A 19,780-nucleotide genomic window follows, 5' to 3' on the forward strand; every position below is an offset into this window, starting at 1 on the left:
TTTCATATATTTTTTTTTTATTTTTCTGATATGCATTTACACGCATATAGTAAAGCAAATTACCAAACAAATATACAAATACCTTATGCCATCCTGCACAAATTACAAATTATATCTGGCACTAGTGTTTCAAATTAGGATCAAGAAACTGGAGTTTTGGTGAAGAATGAAAAACCGAACCGGGGAGGAAGAACAAAACATTTTTTTTAATGCGGGGAGGACTGCAGCATGTAGCCTTATCCGCCAAACCAAACTCAGTGTTCATTCAGTAACAGACCTGGGTCAAAATACCATTCAAGATGCATTTACCTACCTGGTAGAGGTTCACCTGAGCCGACTCAGTGGCCTCAATAAAGCTGACCACTGAGCGGTAAAGACAGGCTTTTAGCAAACACTCTGAAATAAAGTGTTGAAAACAGAAATTTGACTTCAAGTCTGCTCAGCAGCACCGATTGGCAACACAGACAGGAATCACAGGACAAATCAATAGGGAAGGTACCCCAGAACCGACCTATGTATCCCCTTTAACCTGTGTGCATTGCAGAACATCAATGTAAGAAGAAATACAGGTAACAGTGCAGGTGCCTTGGACCGTTCTGCGGCCACAGTTATTTGCGTAGCATTTGTGAAGCATGTACAAAACAGCAGTCTGTATGTCTGTATAATCCTGGGTCTTGTCTTCATTCATCCCCGTGGTGTAAAAAGGATGCACTATACTGTGTCTACGGGTGACAAGCCAAAGGTATAAGATTTAACAAGAGCCTGAGTGCTGTCTTTGGTAGGCAATTGAGAAGTCTTCATTTACCATGTCTACCATGTTCTGTATGTGAATGAGCATCCCTCCTACACAGACAGACATTCTGCAACCTATAATGAGTCGTCGTGTGGAGTCTTGAAGACACAGTGGAGAGAGAGAGACAAACAGAGAACACAAACAGCTTCTTGAAGGCACCATGAGTTAACAAAGAAAGATATCAAAGCTCTCTCTTACTCAGTGAGGCGAGACCATCTGCCTGAATAAATCACCTTTGAACAGGACAAAACATTTTCTTTATACAATTTCACAGAATTGACCAACCCATTGGTTAATGTTAATATAATGACTTTCAGCATTATCTCCAAAAACTGTGGCCTTCCAGAGACCTTTTCTCAAATCAAACCCTTACCCACATACATATCATCACAAGCTTTCCACAGACCTTAACCAGGCCTGGGCTTCCAAAGTCATTTTGGCACTAAATAAACACACTGAGGGTTTCAGCTACAGCTTGAAACGCTGTGGTTACCAAGCTGCAAAAGAGCTGTCAAATAACATCTCCCACAGTGGGACTACAGCTATGTGTCCATCCATCTAAAGATAATCTCAGTTGTGTGTTACAAGTTGATTTTAGTGCTAAAACGATGCAGGATGTTGAGCCCAGGCCTTTTAATTTTACATTAGAGGGTTCATTTCAAACAAACATCCAGGGCAGAACAATAAAAGACGTCTAATAATAAATACAGACAAGAACACCAAGGTTCCTCTGTTACTAATACATTTGGGGGAAAATAAAAAGAGGAAATAGTGAATCACATTGCCTGGTCCCTGTTTGAGTTCACTTCTGGAAAGCTGTAACATTAAGATTCCTGCATGGTGTTGCATCCGCATTGTAGAGCCAAAATCAAAAACTAGCAAAACCGGCACAGTGGTTTTATTTTAACCTACACAGATCAATAAGACAGCGACCGAATCAGTGGGCTGTCTCTGTTACAAGTGGTGAACGAGTGAACTGTCAAAAAAAAGTGTCAGCAGTCTGCGGGTCACACAGGGAGAAACACCAGCATTCACAACCTTAACATTTCTCACATGGCTGCACTTTGGAAACCCCTTATTACTTACATCAAGCCCTCTGGCAGTCAGTGGACACACACATCTGTTTTACTCAGGGTTGCTTTTTATGAAGGACATAAATCCCAAAATAACATGTTCCCTTTACAAGGGAATAACAGAAATGCAGGTTAAACCGTAAGCTGTGACTGTTAGTTTAGTGGAGGAAAAGATGTTAACTAAAAAGAGCGTCTGTGCAGCACTTAAGGTATTGAGATTTTTTTATATGTCAGTCTGTATACAGGAGTTCTTGGGCTGCTGCTGGGTTTGGGTTGGGTGCTGTGGTTGGTGGTGGTTGTTGTTGGTTTCTTTTAGCAGCTCTCTGGTGTTACTGTGAGAGTCCAGCTCAGCAGGGCACACCAGGTTGACATTCTCCTCTGTGATGAAGCAGAGAGGGGAGAGCTCTGCGCCGTGGCCGAGGGAGGACGAGGTGGAGGTAGGGGAGTGGGGAGTGATCACAGCTCCTTGTCCCTGTGAGGAGGATGAAGAAGCGGGGCATGTCTCCAGGCGGTCATTCTCCACCTCTGGTAAGGGGCTGACTGTGGCGAAGCGTGTGTGGTAGTCGCCCCCGCCGGAGCCATGGCTACAGGACGTCTTCATGCTTTCCAGGTCAGAGCAGCTGAACTCAGAGAAGTGGCTGGAGTGGGAGTCGGCCACAGAGGGCAGGCTGCCGCTCAGCGAGGGAGAGTCGAACTCTGAGGAGTTGGTGCTGCGCTGCTCCAGCAGCTGAGCGTCCATGTCCTCCCGTGTCTCGTTGATCTTGGTGCCTCCGCCGCCTTTCTTGCGCAGCTTGCCTTTGCTCTTTTTGCCCCCTGAGCTGGAGGAGGAGGAGCAGGAGGCCTCTTTGGCCCACTTAGTGGAGGTTCCTCTGCCTTCTGAAGAAGTGCAGCCATTGGAGGGGCAGGTCCAGCCGCAACGGCCAACTTGGCTGCCATCGTCTACACTGCTGCTGCCGCTGTGGTGCCGTAGTTTGCCGGGTTTGGATTCAATGTCAACCTGGACCTCCATACTGTTCCCATCCCTGGAACACAGGAGAAAGAGGGAGCATGAGACAAAAAGGCTTGTTTTTCTTTCATAAGGAAAATACTATATATTCTGTTTGTGGATATTTGTATAGCGTGGTTAAGTAATGAGTCTAAAAAGGCTTTTTCAAAAATGAATCTGAAACTCCAAATGCCTGATTCAAACTACATGCCTTTAACCCTGACTTTCCACTAGCCGACAGGCAAACTGGCATTGGCTCAGCGTTCAGTCATGTAGTGTGAAAACCATGACACCTTCAAGACTCTAAATTACAGGACAGCAAGTGATGTAGTGTGAACAGTACAGCAATCTGATGACTTTGAAAGTCGTGTAGTCTGCACTTAGCTTAAGAGGCATCATTAAGTGTGACAAGCCATTGTAAAATCATGAAATACTAAATGCTTCTTTTATAAATACTGGATTCTCATCATCAATAAAGAGAAGCCACATGCTCAATGAATATTTCATCTTTAAATGATTTAAAATCTAAATAATCTAATGCTTTTCTTCTGCTAAATAACACAGTACATCAACAGCCTTGATCGCTTCAGTGCTGGTGTGAGCAGTGATATTCACTTAGTGTTTACATCATGTGATCCCTGGTGTGCATTCACTGGATATTTCACTGCAATCTGTTTCATATTACAGATTTTAGGAGGACACCAGCTACACAGAGCCCACACAGATGCTACCAATGAACAGTCTGTTCCCTTACACACCATCATTCAAATAAAAAGTAAATGATGTTCACCTGTCAAGGGGCATGTAGGCGTTAAGAATGGATCCAGCCATTGCTTTGGTGCTAGCGTTGTCGCTGATTGTGCCCAGGCTGACGGTGCCAGACTCGCCGCTCAGGCTGCAGCGCTCCTTCTGCACATCGGCCTGCACCTCCAGCCTGAGAGCATGTCAGACGAGAGATTAAGACAATGCAGGAAAGGAACTTAAAATTCAAAGTTTCTCCAACACTTAAATTCCATGGCATGTGTTGCTGTGCCAGTACCTGTTTAGGTAATTAACCATGGCGCTGCCAGAGAGGCTGCCGGTGATGCTGGCTCCAGCCAGGGCCATGGTGGATGCTGTCTCACTCAGGTTGTCCCTGATGGCCCCCAGACGGTCCATGTGGCTGCCACTGGCACTCAGGCTGCCCGTCAGCCCCCCAACACTGCCTTCACCTATACTGGGGTTGTTCCTGGTGTCGGCCACTGATGTAGTATCTACAGAGAAGGTACAGAGATAAAATAACTTTTAAAAATATAATAATAACGGACAGAATAAGTCAATCTCAACTAATCTCAATCAGGAACAAAAAGGCAGTATGTACTGGGTCAGCCTATTGAATATCTGAGTGCTGATGAATCCCATACCTTTCCCACTAGCCCACCTGATCGCAGAATACCCCTTACGCTGCCTGTGTATGTTTCTACTTTATTGCTCAGAGCGTTTAAACGTAGCGTTGATAATGAAAAGCAAAAGACTGGGATCAGGTGAGCCATGAAATATGAGCCAGAATTAATTTTTCAGCTAATTCGAACACTGAATGAATGCAACACGAGGCTGTGGAGGTAACTGGGATGTCTACTAATTAGCCCGCAAAGAACCACACATAGTTGGTCAGTTGGTTTCTGTAACATTGTGTTATGTTTACGTAGCCTACCTACATACAAATAGGCTGCTGACTCAATGCATTAAAATGAAGATTTTATCTTTAATAATGTGTACAGACTGACTGGTGATGCATTGAAGAGAAGTTTGTGGCGTGGGCAGCACCAGCTGTCAAACATGCATGTACTATAAAAGAGCATCATGGAGGAACTACCACCATATTTTGCAAAAAGTATCAAAACTTCGGTGTTTACACGGTTCAACACATTTCATTTATATGTATCAACTCAAAGGAGCCAATACTGTGAAAAGAATCAGCCCATCCATCACTTGCTGTGTCTAAAAATTTCAAAGTTTCAGGGAAAATTTTTCTAAGACACCATGTGCCTTTACCCTCACAAAAGAGGCACAAAGACGACCTTTTTCTGTACAAGAAGAAGAGCGGAAAAGCACTCCACATCTGTGGAACCAGCAGCAGATTTCATTTTCAAACAGGGACTCAGTCGTGTACGTGTCAGCAAAAGGCAAATTCTGTTGTTTGCTGACTTGGGCATAAACACACAAAGTCACTTTTGGGTGTCAGTGTGGAGGGTGGGGGTTATGTTGAGGGGGGGGCTTACCGGTGGCAGCTGCCCCACTGCCAACATTCATGTCATTCTCGTCGTCAAACTCTATGCGAACTCCTTTGCCATTCCCAGCTGAGACGCCACAACCTCCGCTACGGCACAGCGAGATGGGCACCACACCATAGACATAAGCCAGCATGATGGGAACTCCAATGCCTGGGGGGTGAAAAAAAGAGAGAAACAGAGACACCAGGGACACGTTAGACCAAGGCACTGAAGAAAAACAACGGAGGCCGCTGTTGCTGACGCACGCAAATCAAAACAGTCTAAATATCCGTCAGCTTTTCCATCTTTATGTAACAGCTCATAAAAAAAATCTAATTGGCTTCGAAAACAAACTTTTGCATGATATGAACTCTAAGATTAAACAAAAGAAATTCCTTAAGCTAGCAAAGTCAAACAAGGATATGTCAATAAAGAGCCTCAGATGTGCAGAGAGCAGGAGCAGAAGCAGAGACACAGAGAGAGAGGAAGGAGGTAGGAAATGTTGGGAAACAGACTGACCGACAGTGACTGCAGCCACCACTGGAGACACAATGACAGAGAGAGTTACTCCACCAGCGATCACCAGGTTCCTCTTGTGGTTGGAGATATCTTTGCCTTCATAGCGGTTATGAATCTGACAGAGAAAAGGGAAGCAATGAGACTCACACAATCAGACAGAGGAGACTGAGAAGTCTAACTTTTCATAACTAGTATCTAAACCAGCTGAGAACTGACTCATGTGTTGTGGCCTTTGAAACACAACATGAGAAGAATGCTGGACCAAGTGTGGCTTCATTACATGTTAATCTTGTGTAACAACTGATGTGATGTTAGTGTGCAATCATAGCCGAAAAACAAATAAAGGGTCTATTGCAGGTCGCTCTCATAACATAAATACCTTTGCACATGGTAGCAACCAAGCCAGAGTAGGAAACAAACTCTTCAGTCTACATGCTACATCCACACTAATACATTTTCCTTTGAAAATGCTGCTGACCCCATTTTAGTTTCAAAACCCCAGGGTTGGATTTTAGTCTGGACAGGTGGAAACAGAGACTTTTGGAAAAAATGACACAGACACTCAGTTGCTTACTGATTGGGTCTTATCAGTCACGACATGTCAAGCCAAAACAACAGCTGAGCCTAGATACTTTTGGAGATTTTATCCTTCTTGTGTGGTTGATGTTACTCCTTTCCTATAACCATGGTTTTCTTCTGCAATGGATAATGTTCCCAGTACCGCTCTGATATGTCTCCATATTTGCTTTGCAACAAATCCCAATCTGTTTTCTGCCACCTTGACCACCTTACACACCTTATACAGTCGAAGCAAAGCAATATGTGGTCTTACTTTACACCATCTCTGTTACATTTTCTGTAACTAAGCAACAAAACTTAGACAGTCTGCTTCCTGTGTACATCGGCACGAGCATACCCAGGTTACATGAATGGTCATGTGATTTGCATTTTCAGGTGTGTTATCATGGACAAAGATTAAGCCTGAAACCATGCTAAAACGCTTGTGTGTACTGAGATGGTTTATGTTATAGAACAGTTTACAATGAACTGTATTATTGTGGATGTGGCCTACAGTGAGACCCTGCAGTGTCAGTAGTAACCAGCCACTATATCACAGCTGGCTAGATTTTGAGAATAGATTAAAGCATGTAAAGGAGTAAGTAATTGCTAAGTCTGCAAAAACTGGCGCATATTATGAGACTACAAGAAGCACACTTGGAAATAAAGAATGAAATTACACAAGACTGAAAACAGCAACACTGGAATAGAGCTACAAACGACCCCATAAAAAAGACCGCATGACTGATGGGAAAAAATTGACTGTATTTACAGTTTTTAAGTTTAAATTAAGGTTAAAAAACTATTGCCATTAAAGATTTAAGTGAAAAATATATATATAATTGATTTGATTGACAAATTTATTTGCTGTCCCAAACCCAAAAAAAAGCACAGAACAGAAACTGTAAATATGCATTCACACTTACTTCCCCCAAAGACTGCTGGTTGCTGTTATCACAAAATTCCTGCTTTGTAAGTAAACAGTGACAAAGTACAGCTGTTATGACACGTGACCATGGTCCAATTAAATGGCCATGGCCTTGGTGTGGTGATTTACCAAGATACAGATTTAAAATCAAGACTGAACAGCTACATTCATCCAGTGCGTGTGGAATGCAGGTGATTCATGCTCAGATGTTTCACGTGTCATGTGATCGCTGCTGAATGTGGTCTGGTTTTGTCGGGGAAGAAAAAGTTTGTTGGCTCTGCCTTCTTGGCAGGCTTAGGAGGGGATTTCTGCAGAGTCTGAATACTTTCTTTTTATTGTAATGAGAAATTCTTACTGAACAGACTGATGAGTGATATGACACAGCACAAGCATACAAACACAGACACACAAAAAAAACAGGGCGGGTTACTGACAAACGACCTCAGCTGGCTTCAGATAAGTTAAGGTCCTGAGAAAAATACATCACAGTATGTGTGCTAGTTTTACAGTCTAACTAGTTAAGTTACTGATTGATGCAGTGTGATTACTTCTACCACTGACTAACTGTGATATGCATAGTTATGTAACACTGACTGTGTTTACAGTGCTTTAGAGTAGAATTACGCTTTGTGGGAAAGCAGAGCAAATATTAAAACCGATGTATCTAAATGTAACAGTCAGAGTGAAACCTTTATGATAATCCAAACAGCGCACTGCAATCACATGTTTGAACAGTAAATCTAAACAGTGACAGACCCAAATGAGTCAATGTTCTGTCTCATCCAAGAAGTGAAAACTACAAGAGGAAAACTTGAATGTCTTCCAGACTACTGTGCATGAATGTGTCTCCAGAGTCTTACCTTCCTTCCCACGTACACAGGGATGCCAATAATCATGGCGGGGATAGCTATGCCGGCGATGAGTGCAATGCCGACAGGGGCACCAACAAGTGTTCCCAGTTGCCAAAGAATCTTTTTCTTCCTGCTCCATGGCTTCTTCCCCCAAAAAGTACAGCCTGATGGACTGAGTGAGGTAGAGGGGAAAGATTAAGAAAAAAATAATAACAGTAACAACATTTAAACAGCTGATACTGTTAATAGGTCTTCTGCTTTTTCCATCCCTTGTTACACAACTGAGAGAAAAAGTTTCTCCCTGTGAAGAAAGCTCTGAAGTGTGCCGGCTAGATTTGTGGCTGTTCCAAAAACACTTTCTTTCAATTTGGCCTGACAGGTCAGACACTTTAAGAGGTAGAGCAACCAAAATTGCTGGACAGGTTCCCAATCTAAGCCACTACACAGGCAACAAAACATCCATCAACCCACCAAACCAATGCTGGAGCAACTTGACTACAAGTTGTGGGCTGCCACCAATAAAAGTGTCCCACACAAATTTCACAACAGCAAATGTAACAGTTTTCATTGGCCTGAGCATTATCTGAATCAAAATCACTTAACATGTCTTAAAATGGGTCTGGGTCTGTGTCTATGAAGACCTGTGTGTGCAGTTGGGCAAACTGACCTCAGGTAGTGCAGGTCTGAGATCTCCTTCATGCAGAGCCAGCAGAACTCACAGCCGCAGACGGCGCAGGTCATGTGGTTACAGCTGCCGTCGTTCATCTTGATGATGTAAGCAGCACAGCGCGGACATGGCTTAATGTCATCAGCTAAAAGGCAGATGGATGCAAAGAGAATAAGATTTTATTGTGCGTAATATAGTTCGCCGACACATCTGCCATACATCAAACTAGTCATGGTCGGTTAGGTAACGTGTCAAACTTCATCATGGAGAGAGAGAACATTTCATACAAACAATTTGTCAAAGACAATTCTAGATCTCAAGCGGTTAATTTCCCAATTTCCCCAAACCAGCTCTCACTTAGAGGAAGAACTATGCAACATCATTACACTTGCGGTAATCTACTGAATATAATCTATGCTTATGCTTAACTATGTGTAAGTGATTTGACAGACACAAGTAGGATAGATACAGAAAAAGTAAAGAGCAGCCAACCTGCAGCTCCGCTCTCTTGGCTGTAGCTTAGGGAGGACGAGCGGACCGTCCTGAGGCGGAGGCTCTGAGCTCTCTGCTGTCGTGCCGCATCACAGGTCTGGTTAGGATGCCAGAGCTGCTTACAGTGGTAACAGAACTCTGTGCCACAGCCATCCCTGCCGCACGTGATCTTAGGACAGCTGGCACACCCGAAAGCGATCACTGCATATCTGGCAGGAGACAAACATAACATATCAGGCCAAAGTTAAGATCCAATACCCCATCATAACATCACAGAAAGAGTTTTGTCTAAATGCACCAAGGACACTGGAAAAAAAGTCTGCAAGTACAAATGAAACAGCAGTGAATAAATATAGTAAAAACACTAGTTAGACGCAAAGATGCTTATATAATTACATGTAAAATAGAGGAGCTGACAGCAAAATAAGACAGCTGACATTTAAGAGGAGGTGATGCAGAACTGTGTTTAATTTTTTCAACACTTGCACTGATGTATCTGGGGCCTATGTTAGCATTTACACACACCACCTTAATCGATCTTCTTATATTAATGAGCTTCTAAATTGGCAAACTAGACAGCCACTTTGTCTCCCTCTTTCCATCAGCATTGTGATCCAGCCAGCGGAGTTCTCCCGACATGAGTAATGATGCTTTGTCCATCCTCAATCACCGTGTTGACCGTATGTGTCATCAGGTAAATGCCAAAGTAAAATGTGTTGTCATAGATGTTGATTTATGACCTTGTAAAAATACCCTGTAACGGATTTTTGGTTCCCAATCTACTGGTGCTGTGGAGAAAACTACATCCTTAATTGATAATGACAGGGTGACAAAGGAGCACACTTTAAATATATTCTCTTCTCACTTAAGCAACACCCTTTTCCTAAAACCTAATCCTTCTGCTGTGGATGCTGTTTGCCCCTGCTGCCACTAATCTCACAAGAAAGAGTTTGTATTTATAAAATAATTTAGAATTATAATTCATGTACTTCAGTTTTTTTAATCAGTTAATCAGTTTAATTGTTTTAAAGCTACAGTTGTGAACTTCTATGAAAATAACTTTTTGTCATATTTGCCAAAACTGTCACTGCATCCACACAGTAGTACATGAGACAGTTTGTGTAAACAAAAATGTTCCTCCTCCTCCTTATAGTGTTTGTAATAGTATTGACAATAATCCGAGGTGACTGAATGGAAACAACCAATAAGAGCCAGGGAGTCACTTACACAGCTGTCAATCATGTCGATCACTGCTCGTGAACTGAAGTCAAACTGTCAACCAAGCAGCACAGATCAAATATGAATCAAGATTCTGTTACTGCATTGCCCTTTTCTCATCTCAAAAACATACAAAACATATTTCAGTGTACTGTTAGCTGTTAAAAGGAGAAAGTATATAAAAAGCGAATAACAGCCCACCAGTCTGAACAAACTTTTTAATTTCACAGCTAAAAAGTACACCGAAATATGTTTCTGAACATAACTGAGGCAAGAAAAAGGCAATGCAGTAACAGAATATCGATATGTATTTGATCAGCACTGCCTAGTTTGACAGTTTGATCGCAGTTCACGAGCGGTGACTGACAGCTGTGTTATGACTGGTTTTCATTCTGGTGCGGGTGATTCTTCCAAATGCCATTTGAAGCACTAAGAAGAGGCAGAGGAATATTTTTTTCACAGATCATCCGTCTCGCACTACTGAATGGATACAATGACAGTTTCAACAAATGTGACAAAAAGTTACTTGTATAAAAGTTACCAACTACAGTTTTAAGCAGAGCCTAGAGTAGAATCTACAGCTGTTGCCAGTCTCACTGGTTCCCCCAGTAGCTTGCAGTGTCTTCTGCGATTAGATGTGTATCTACATGACACACCACAGCACAGGAAATCCTAACATCTCTGAGAGATTGAAAGTTGAGGTGCGATGCGTGATGCTTTCAGCCAACAGACAGGAGACAAAAGCACGTAGTGCTGACGGAGACAATGTTCAAAAATAAGAAAAATCCATCTGTTCAAAGATGACAGCTGCAAAATACTGGCAAGCCACGTTCCTGAGGGAAACCCTGGATAGCGTGACGTACTTGCATCCGACTATAGCAGAAGCCTCCCAGTCCCTCTGTGACTGACCTAAGATTAAGTTTCAATCACAAAGTCATGAAGAGCCTGGGAGACTTCCTCCGCTGTGGATCACCTTACTCTGTTAAGTACTGAGTCCACAATGTAGACAGACAGTAAGAAATCACAGAGACATGTCAATCTTATTTACAATCATTGTCAGTAAACCACCAGCAGTAAACACTATGCAGACTAGGGACCGCAGAGGACTGGAGAGATATTAGGGAAAGAGAAGACCATGGTAACTGTAACACCAGTGTCCCGTTTCAATAAAAGGACAACACTACATATCCTTCCTACCAGAGAGCTTGGAAAACAAGGTACTACTTAGATATGCTAGTATCTGACTCCGGCAGTGACAGTTCAACTGTTAGAAAATAAACAATTGTATAACCAGTGATTAATCTATATTCTATTAAATAGTGTCAGAATAATACACCAATGTATCAAAAAGTTTCTTTCTTTTTACATCTTTTACCCTGGCTAGGACTCACTTGTTTGGCTGGATGAGTGGGCTCAGGACCAGAACCTCTCTGATCCCTGTACAAGCTGCACCTGATTATGTGGGCCAAATTACTGAAGGCTGAAGCTATTGTTTCCAGGAGGAGGCCACAGGCGTCTGGTACAAATGTGCCTTCTATGCATATCGAAAAGTCCTCTGAGTTAATGCACATAAATAACTGCATAATAAACTGTACAATGTTGACCAAAGCCTCTGAGATGCATGAAAAAGAAACAAGCAAGTAGAAAGGACAGTGTAGAGAAAATAAAAAAATAAAATGGAAGGGCCATCACTTAAGACAGTTAGCACACCCAAAATAATAAAATCTTGCCTCCTAGTACAAGAGATACACCTTTGCTGTCTGACAAATGTGGACATGAGACAACAATTAACTTAAAGAACTAGTGCCATCTAAGACTGGCTCAACACTGTACAATGTTACGATTATTGTCAACAGCCATCTGACCTCAAACACTCATTCATTCAGTGTCTGTTTTATTTAAGGAAACGGTTTTTTAGTAATCTGTATACAAAAAAAGAATGTGTTTGATACATTGCAACTGCTACTGTAAGGTTTCATTTTACTTTTCTTTGGCATCGTCAACCTGTGGTCTTTAACTTGTAAGAAAAGAAAAGAGAAAAATAAGCTGAGCTCCATCTCACTGACTGCCACCATCGATTCAACACACTCAATTGGCAGTATGGCCACTGAGCTAATGGCAACAGTGGTGGACATGCTGCAAAGACTGCAGCCAGTCGTCAGCCACAATGCCTAACAAAAGTAAAATGCCTTCTGAGGTCCGACTGTTGGCCTGGAGTCAGGACCCTTGAGAATGAAAGGACTGTTAGCTGAAGACAGCAGAGGGGAAAACAGTAAAAAAGATAATGTGGCAAGACTACTAATGTGCCAAAAAGCACGTCATGCCTCTGACGTTCTTGCACCCTTAAAATATATTTGCTACTATTCTGGTCAAGGTTACAAAACAGGACATCCCAAAAAACAAAACAAAACATACAGTTGTACAGCCAAGTGTCCAAGGTTACTATGGCTTCTGAAAGAGGTACAAACAGTACTTTAAGAAAAGCTGCTGGGATTGGGGGGGGGGGGGGGCTTTATAGCTACCTGACCTCAAACAATTCCTGGAAGAAAAGGAAATGGCTGCACAAGAGAGAAAACAAAAAGAGGGAGAGTTTTAAACCTGATAGAAACCAGTTCATTAAGGCAGTCTGCAAAAGGACAGTGATTACCCCAAATAAGTAAATCTTTTCAGGCAGCAATGTGTTATATGTCTGCCTCAAGCATCTTCATCCCTGGTTCAGGGTTGTCTTTACATCTCAATAGTTTATGCTTTGATGCTTACGGCATGGCCACAAGGTTCCAATGGTTTTAAACTTCATCCTACAGCATTCTTGTGAACCTCTTTGGATGCACATATTCTGGCACATTATCAGTGTTGTATCAATGGGTGTTTCAGGTTTTGCAACAACCTCAGACAACCTCAGTCAACCCAACAGAAGTTGATTGGCATGTGTTCAAGTGGCATTCTAATGACGTCACTCTTTTTCAGCCAGAGCCATCTATAAGCATTCTCTGCTGCCTCAATGTTGTTGTTGAAAAAAAGAAAATCATAAACCTACCTTATGCAGCCCATCATTTGTTCAATCAATTTTCAATAAATGTGAAATGTGGACTCCTCTTTACTTTTATGAGTTATGAAGAGCCAGCAGTTAGGGCACTTTAGACAGATGCCAACTCAGCTCCACATAAATGAGGTGCTGATTTGATTTGTCAGTGAGTTGAAGTCACCATTTGACCCTGTAGGGCCTCTACAAAGTCACACTGCAGTGACAGTGTGAGGGACTGGGTGGAAGCAAGCCAACGAGCCATCACTCAGGAAAGGGATTAGACAGCAAAACAGCCCAACACTACTGGATTACTGTTTAAGCCCAGACACACCAAACCAACATCAAAGAACTAGTGGCAACGAAGGCCGACTGTTGAGTTCGCTCTCGTCACCTGTGTCTCAGTCAAAAAGTTGTAGTTGAAAACACCGCAAAAACTACAGCCAAAGACTAACTATTATGTGCGTTCTGCACCTGCGTGAGAGAAAATAACTCTCCACAGCAGCAGGCGGCGGTAATCTGTATTCGTCGTTCAAAAAGGGAAACCGAAAGACTGTCAGGATGGATTTAAACTGGTTAACCAGTTAGCACATTAACAACACACATTAATGTTGAAAGAGGAAGTGATATTTACCATGCATTGGTGAACAACAACACAAGTAACTATGAACATTTTCTGCTAAAGAGCTCAATGGCTAAAAAAACCTTATCTTACCTAATGTAACGAGTTTGTTTTCATCTCATGTAATATTGACTGTAGCCGTTTGTTTGCTATCTCTACTACCATTTCCCTCCTTGTCCACTGAGCTGAACTGCCAATCAGAGGGATTTCACTCATTGACAGACTCTGCCAGGGTCAACTCCGATTTAACACTCTGAATTAGCCAATAACAGCCAACTAGGAAAGACAAGTGTCAACGGTGCGGGACACACCGCAACAACTAGAGCAACAGATGCACACTGATGGCCCAATGCCCTTGCTTGAACCGCACCCACCTTTGAACACCGTCATTATTGTGATCTCAACAACACATTTGTAAAGTTTTGTGACTGCATCTTGCACAGTTGTGATGCTATTGCTTTAACAAAATCTGTTAACTGACAGACAGACAGACATAAACACCAGGCAAATTATTCAAGATCACTTCTGTGCCACTTCTTGCTAAAATAGGTTCCTCCAGGACCACATTTTGCCATGATGACACACATGCACACACACTCATAATGTGAAAACAATACCAACCCTGTTGTCACGGTTGGTATAGAAAGGCAGGTAATGACACAGACATGGTACAGAGAATACTGGTGGTACAGAGTCTGACAGAGGTAGGTGTACCATGGGTGTTTCTGTGGTGTAATACACAATGCATGTATATTGTGTGCTGTCATTAAACTGTCAGTGAGGAGACAGGAATTCTATTAAATATCTGTTTCAGCCTTTCAGTCCTTCTCGCCCCTTCTGTGCATCTCTTCCTCCATCACTACCTCTTTTTTGTTGTTGTTAGGAAGTAGTTTTAATCTTAATTTACTCAAGGAAAAAACAAATGTTCTTTTTAACTCCCACTTCAAGCTGTGGGGGGTGCACGTTTGTACCAAGCAGAAACATAACTTTAAATAGCTAAAAGGCAACAAGAGAACTGTTCTTCCAAGTACTGCAGTCATATAGTAATCAATAAAAACAAGTACAAGCAATAGTATATGTAAGGAGAAATTCTTATTACTTTAACAGAGCATACTTCAGATGAGTCTGTAGAACTTAAAAAGTAGTTGTCACTGGCTGCACAGTGCAACTTACTGTGCAGGTTACTGTTTCAGAGTGGTGAAGAAGTGAATTTATGGAAGTGTCATTTTATCTAGGTGCGAAACTACTTTAAATTTTAGCAATTAAAAAATCGAATCAAATCAACTTTATTTATATGACAATTATGTGTTATCGGATTGGTGCATAGGCTTGTGTACTCACCAATATCTGATCACGCATTTTAGGCAATATCGGATGCACTTCCAATACTGGTAATGGTATCGGAACAACTGTAACAAGTACCCCACTCTATCTCCTACACCACATTCAACTACTTCCTCAAAAGGTCATCCTGTGACATCCTGCACATACGGGCACACATCTACTGAAAGACACATTCTACAGATAACACTGTATGTCGTTCATGGTTTACATGACATCATCAGTGTGAGCTGCATAAGAGTGTATGTCATTGTGGCTGTGTTCATTCATTGTGTATTTAAATTCACTTCTTACCCACAGTCGGGCGCAGGGCACCAGCGGCAGTCAGGGTCAGCAACAAGCCACCTCCTCAGCATGAACTCCTCATATTTCTCCATGAGCGCCCGGTCACCCAGGATCATGCGGATGTCGTGTGGGTTAAAGCGCTCTGAGCACTCAGGGCAGCTGATGTTGACACGCGACTCTGAGATCTCAATGCGCAGGTACTGGCGTAGGCAATCAATACAGGAGCGGTGGTGACAGGTCATGATGTCAGGGAAGCTCTCCCTGGAGTGGCGCAGAAGGCACAGCGGGCACTCCAGTAGCTCTCCTCCCACTCCACCCCCCACCTTTGAGGAGGAGGAGGAGGTGGTAGAGGAAGAGGGCCCTGAGGCAGATGAGGTGGAGGCAGCAGCAGCAGCAGCAACAGAGGCAGCTCCGGTCCCAGCCACAGAGAAGAAGGCAGAGTTCTTGTCATTACACATCTCAGAGTGGATGCTCTCGATGCTGGCGATGCCATCCACCCCCCCAAGCCCTCCAGTTCCAGGGTGTTGGAGCTCTCGGGACCTTTGGCGCCCTGATTTGGGCTCCCGACCTCGTCGGCGGAAAAGAGAGGCCAGGGATAGGCGCCTCTTCTTGGGGGCCTTCTTCACAGAGGGCAGAGAGATGGAGGAAGCAGTGGACTGCAGGTCCCGGTCAGAACCCATCACCCCACCACTACCACCACCCAACTGCTGGTGCTTCTGCAGGCTCATCTCTACAGAGGGAGGGGAGGGGTGCGCCAGTGGGGAGCCAGGGCCGGGTAGCCTGTCCCGCACATGAGCAGGGAGGTCTGGGAGTGGGATGGGACTGGGAGAAGGGGTAAGGTGGTGGATGGGGGAGGGGGAGGGTGGTCCAGGGTGGGGGGACAGGGCTCCGGAGGGCCCGTCTGTGTTTAAGACATGGTGGCTTCTCCTGATCAACCTCGTGGTCACATCTAATAGCCGGATTTTGGCGGAGGGGTGGGGGTCACCTGCTGCAAAAATGATGCAACAGAACCTGAGGAGAGCAAAAGAAGAAAATAGTGGGAAAAGAAACAAGAGGGGAGGAGAGAAAAAAGAGTAGGAGGAGGGACCAGAGGAAAGGAGAGATTTTAATGTTAATATTCAATTTCAGTACCTACAAAGTCACAGTGTGAATGCAGTGAAACAGAAATACAAAGTGATTTTTCTTTCTGACACATTCTTAAAAGCTAACAGCAATACATAAAAGTGTAAAAACTAAAAAAAAGACAATAAATCAAAACACATCCTGCAGTTCTGAAAGACATGGAACATTATTTATATTCCACTCCACATGGCTTTCTAAGCCATGCGAAATGCATTTTCATATAATATTTGTGAAAACAGATTATTTTAAAAATATGAACCTGAAACCATCATTTCAATTTGAAACATTCATATTTACAAGTTTGCAGTTTTCTTCATCCCTGCCTTTGCTGGCACCTTGCTTCCTATCTTTAGAGGAAGCCCCACAAACCGTCAATCAGTAGAATAGCAGCAAACTTCTGGCAAGACTGCACGGCGGCTTGCACTCGTGCATCCATGTGCACAATGTACAAACAGGGATTTCCTTGTAGACACATTACTCCATAGCACTACTAGTTGTGTCCCTTTAATATACATGTATATTATCTATGCTGGAGGACAGTATGACTCATAAAATGTCACAAATCTCCTACTTAAGATAATGTTTTCAATTTGATTCTCAACATCACATTAAACTAATGAGCAGCAAGTCTAGTCTGTTATCATCACCAACATATATGACCAATACTTGGGTCATGATTCAACTGAGCCATTTCCATCCACTGACAAACACCCTTATATCCTTTATATCCACTTGTGCAACTGACAAAGACCTTTATATGAACACAAAGTATGCAGTCTTTTCTCTCTATACAAATATGACTAACATTCTCTCATGATGGTCTAGGAAGTCCATGTGAAGGACAGCATACTTTGTGTTCAGTGACATTAGTACTGTAAATGAAAATTAATTTGGGAGTAAAGGTAATTGAGAGCATTTTGTAAAGCCTCACTTTAACTGTGGTTTGATAAAAAAAAAAAAAAAACTGTCCTCAGAAATAAACATCATCCTGTAAGTAGATGTTTAAAATGTAAAATCTGAATTAACTACAATGGCACATTAATGTCAGTGGACTGCTTTTGACATGTATTTAATTCCCTAAGCGAGGCCTTCCAACACGCCAGTACTTATTCAGAAAACACTGCACTATTCCTACATCTTTTACAGTTCTCTGCATTTTGCTCTGCCAGCATCACATTTGGCAGAATGCGGGTTTGCATAGCTGATCAGTGCGTCAGTCACAGAACTGAGAGGTGAGGACAGGAGGTTGACATCCTTGAACAGTATTGACGCAGATAGACAGCGCTCTGATGTGTCTGTAAGATCAACAGTGACAAGGCCTGGGCCCAGACCGTCATCTGCTGATATAGGCAAACAAGCAGAAGTGTGAGATAATGCACAGCTGAGTAGAGCGAGGCTTTGCCTCGGTAGACCGGTTTCTGAAGCAGTAGGAATTCAGACAGCAACTACTGTAGATCACAATTACAAGGGCAGTTGCATAAGTGGATCATATTAAGTTTAATGGCAACCAGTCTAAAAACAAACAACATTTCTATTACTTGAATTTTCCTTGTGACATAAGGATATCTAGGGGACATAAATAAAACTACATGGTGACAGCCTGAAATGAATCACCAGAGCAAAACAGAAATACTATGTTAAATGTCAAACACAATGGTTTCAAAATTACAGCCAAAGCAAATAAAGCTCTACAGCAAAAATAAATATAAACCTGCAATATCTTAAAATCATATAATCTAGCCCTACAGGGAGCAAAGCATTATTGTAAGGCTAAACACAGGTCAAAACAGCAGAAGATCTTGCATCTGAATTTTGACGGAACTTCGCTTGTTAGATCTGTTAATTTCACAATTTCCTGTATGACAAAACATAGTTACTTCACTGTACTCTCCATGTGTGAGCATGCTTGTGTGTCTAGTCACTCCACAAAATGAGAAAATCAGGACAGATGGCTTCTGAGCCAATCTGATGACTGTTCTGTCCACTTGAGAATTTCACACATTTGAGAGGGTGAGAGAAACAAAGAGCCAAAGAGACGGAGACAGAGGGAGACTGTAAACTTAAATAGTGCACAGCTGTAGAGGCAAAAGAAGTACACCTCAAACCAGTACCACATTTTGGAGGTTTGGGTTATTGTTATGTTTCAATATAATAAGTATACTTGATGCATCTACTGCTGAAAATGTAAGAACAAATCATGTATTGTAGCAGGGTTATTCTACAGTTGAACTACAGACATTACTGACTGCATTGCAGTCATGTATCTGCATCTTCATCAGGTCAGTTCACATAGCTTTAATCAACTGAGCCTTCTCAAAAATCTGTTATTCTGACACACACTTTATCATATACTGTAATTTATTGATCAGCCATCTTCTGAACTGAAAAGGCTTTCAAGAAACTATGTTTATGTGAAACTATGTCATTGCATGCTTCATCGCTATAGATTGAATAAATAGTGAAAAGTCCATTTGTGGAGAAATAAAAGTCAGTGTCCTGGACAGCCCACTTCATGAGATTTGCTCTGAGAAATTTGTCTGCTAGAAAGCAGACAACATCTGAGGAAGATCATCTGCATCCAAGCCAGAGAACAAGACAGAAAACCAGCATAACCTTGACAGATACACTGTTCTATGGATGGTTGACAAGAATAAACCATAGGTTTGCACCATAGTTTGCTTCACCGCTGACTGTACTCTCTGTGATTCTACATCTGTGTTGTGCTTTGTGTTTCTGGGAGTGGTGATGAGGGAGGTGGAGAAAGAATGTCTGTTATTTTAGGAGTGTTGCTACTGAGGTCCAGCTTGCTCGCTGGGTGTCCATCCCTGAATGCGTATGTGTGTGTTTATCTGTGTCTTTGGTTACACCTTGGCAATGAACCATGCTGTGGAAACACACACAGAGTGGTGCCAAGGGACACACACACACCCATAATCTACCCACATAAGCTGGAGGGGCCTGCACAGACTGCTCTCTCACACATACTGTACACGTGCATACTTTATAAGCACTTACTGAAATTGCAGTAAAACAACCTCAATAATCTGTCAAT

General features: G+C 42.5%; 1 protein-coding gene across 1 annotated transcript in view; it reads right to left on the reverse strand.

The window, feature by feature from the left end:
* Window positions 1–3: 3 nt before the first annotated feature.
* The window catches only part of LOC117265316 (E3 ubiquitin-protein ligase RNF19A-like), a 32,163-nt gene continuing 12,386 nt past the window's right edge, over window positions 4–19,780 (reverse strand). The window contains exons 2-10 of the mRNA XM_033639741.2: window positions 15,616–16,617; window positions 9,119–9,327; window positions 8,627–8,771; window positions 7,969–8,131; window positions 5,623–5,737; window positions 5,113–5,274; window positions 3,891–4,104; window positions 3,642–3,785; window positions 4–2,888 (exon numbers count right to left, since the gene is read on the reverse strand). Of these exons, the coding sequence (XP_033495632.1) occupies window positions 2,090–2,888; window positions 3,642–3,785; window positions 3,891–4,104; window positions 5,113–5,274; window positions 5,623–5,737; window positions 7,969–8,131; window positions 8,627–8,771; window positions 9,119–9,327; window positions 15,616–16,334 (2,670 nt within the window). The 5' untranslated portion in view covers window positions 16,335–16,617 and the 3' untranslated portion in view covers window positions 4–2,089. The remainder of the gene's footprint in view (window positions 2,889–3,641; window positions 3,786–3,890; window positions 4,105–5,112; window positions 5,275–5,622; window positions 5,738–7,968; window positions 8,132–8,626; window positions 8,772–9,118; window positions 9,328–15,615; window positions 16,618–19,780) is intronic.

This window comes from Epinephelus lanceolatus, chromosome 10, assembly GCF_041903045.1.
Source record: "Epinephelus lanceolatus isolate andai-2023 chromosome 10, ASM4190304v1, whole genome shotgun sequence".
Classification (NCBI taxonomy): Eukaryota; Metazoa; Chordata; class Actinopteri; order Perciformes; family Serranidae; genus Epinephelus; species Epinephelus lanceolatus.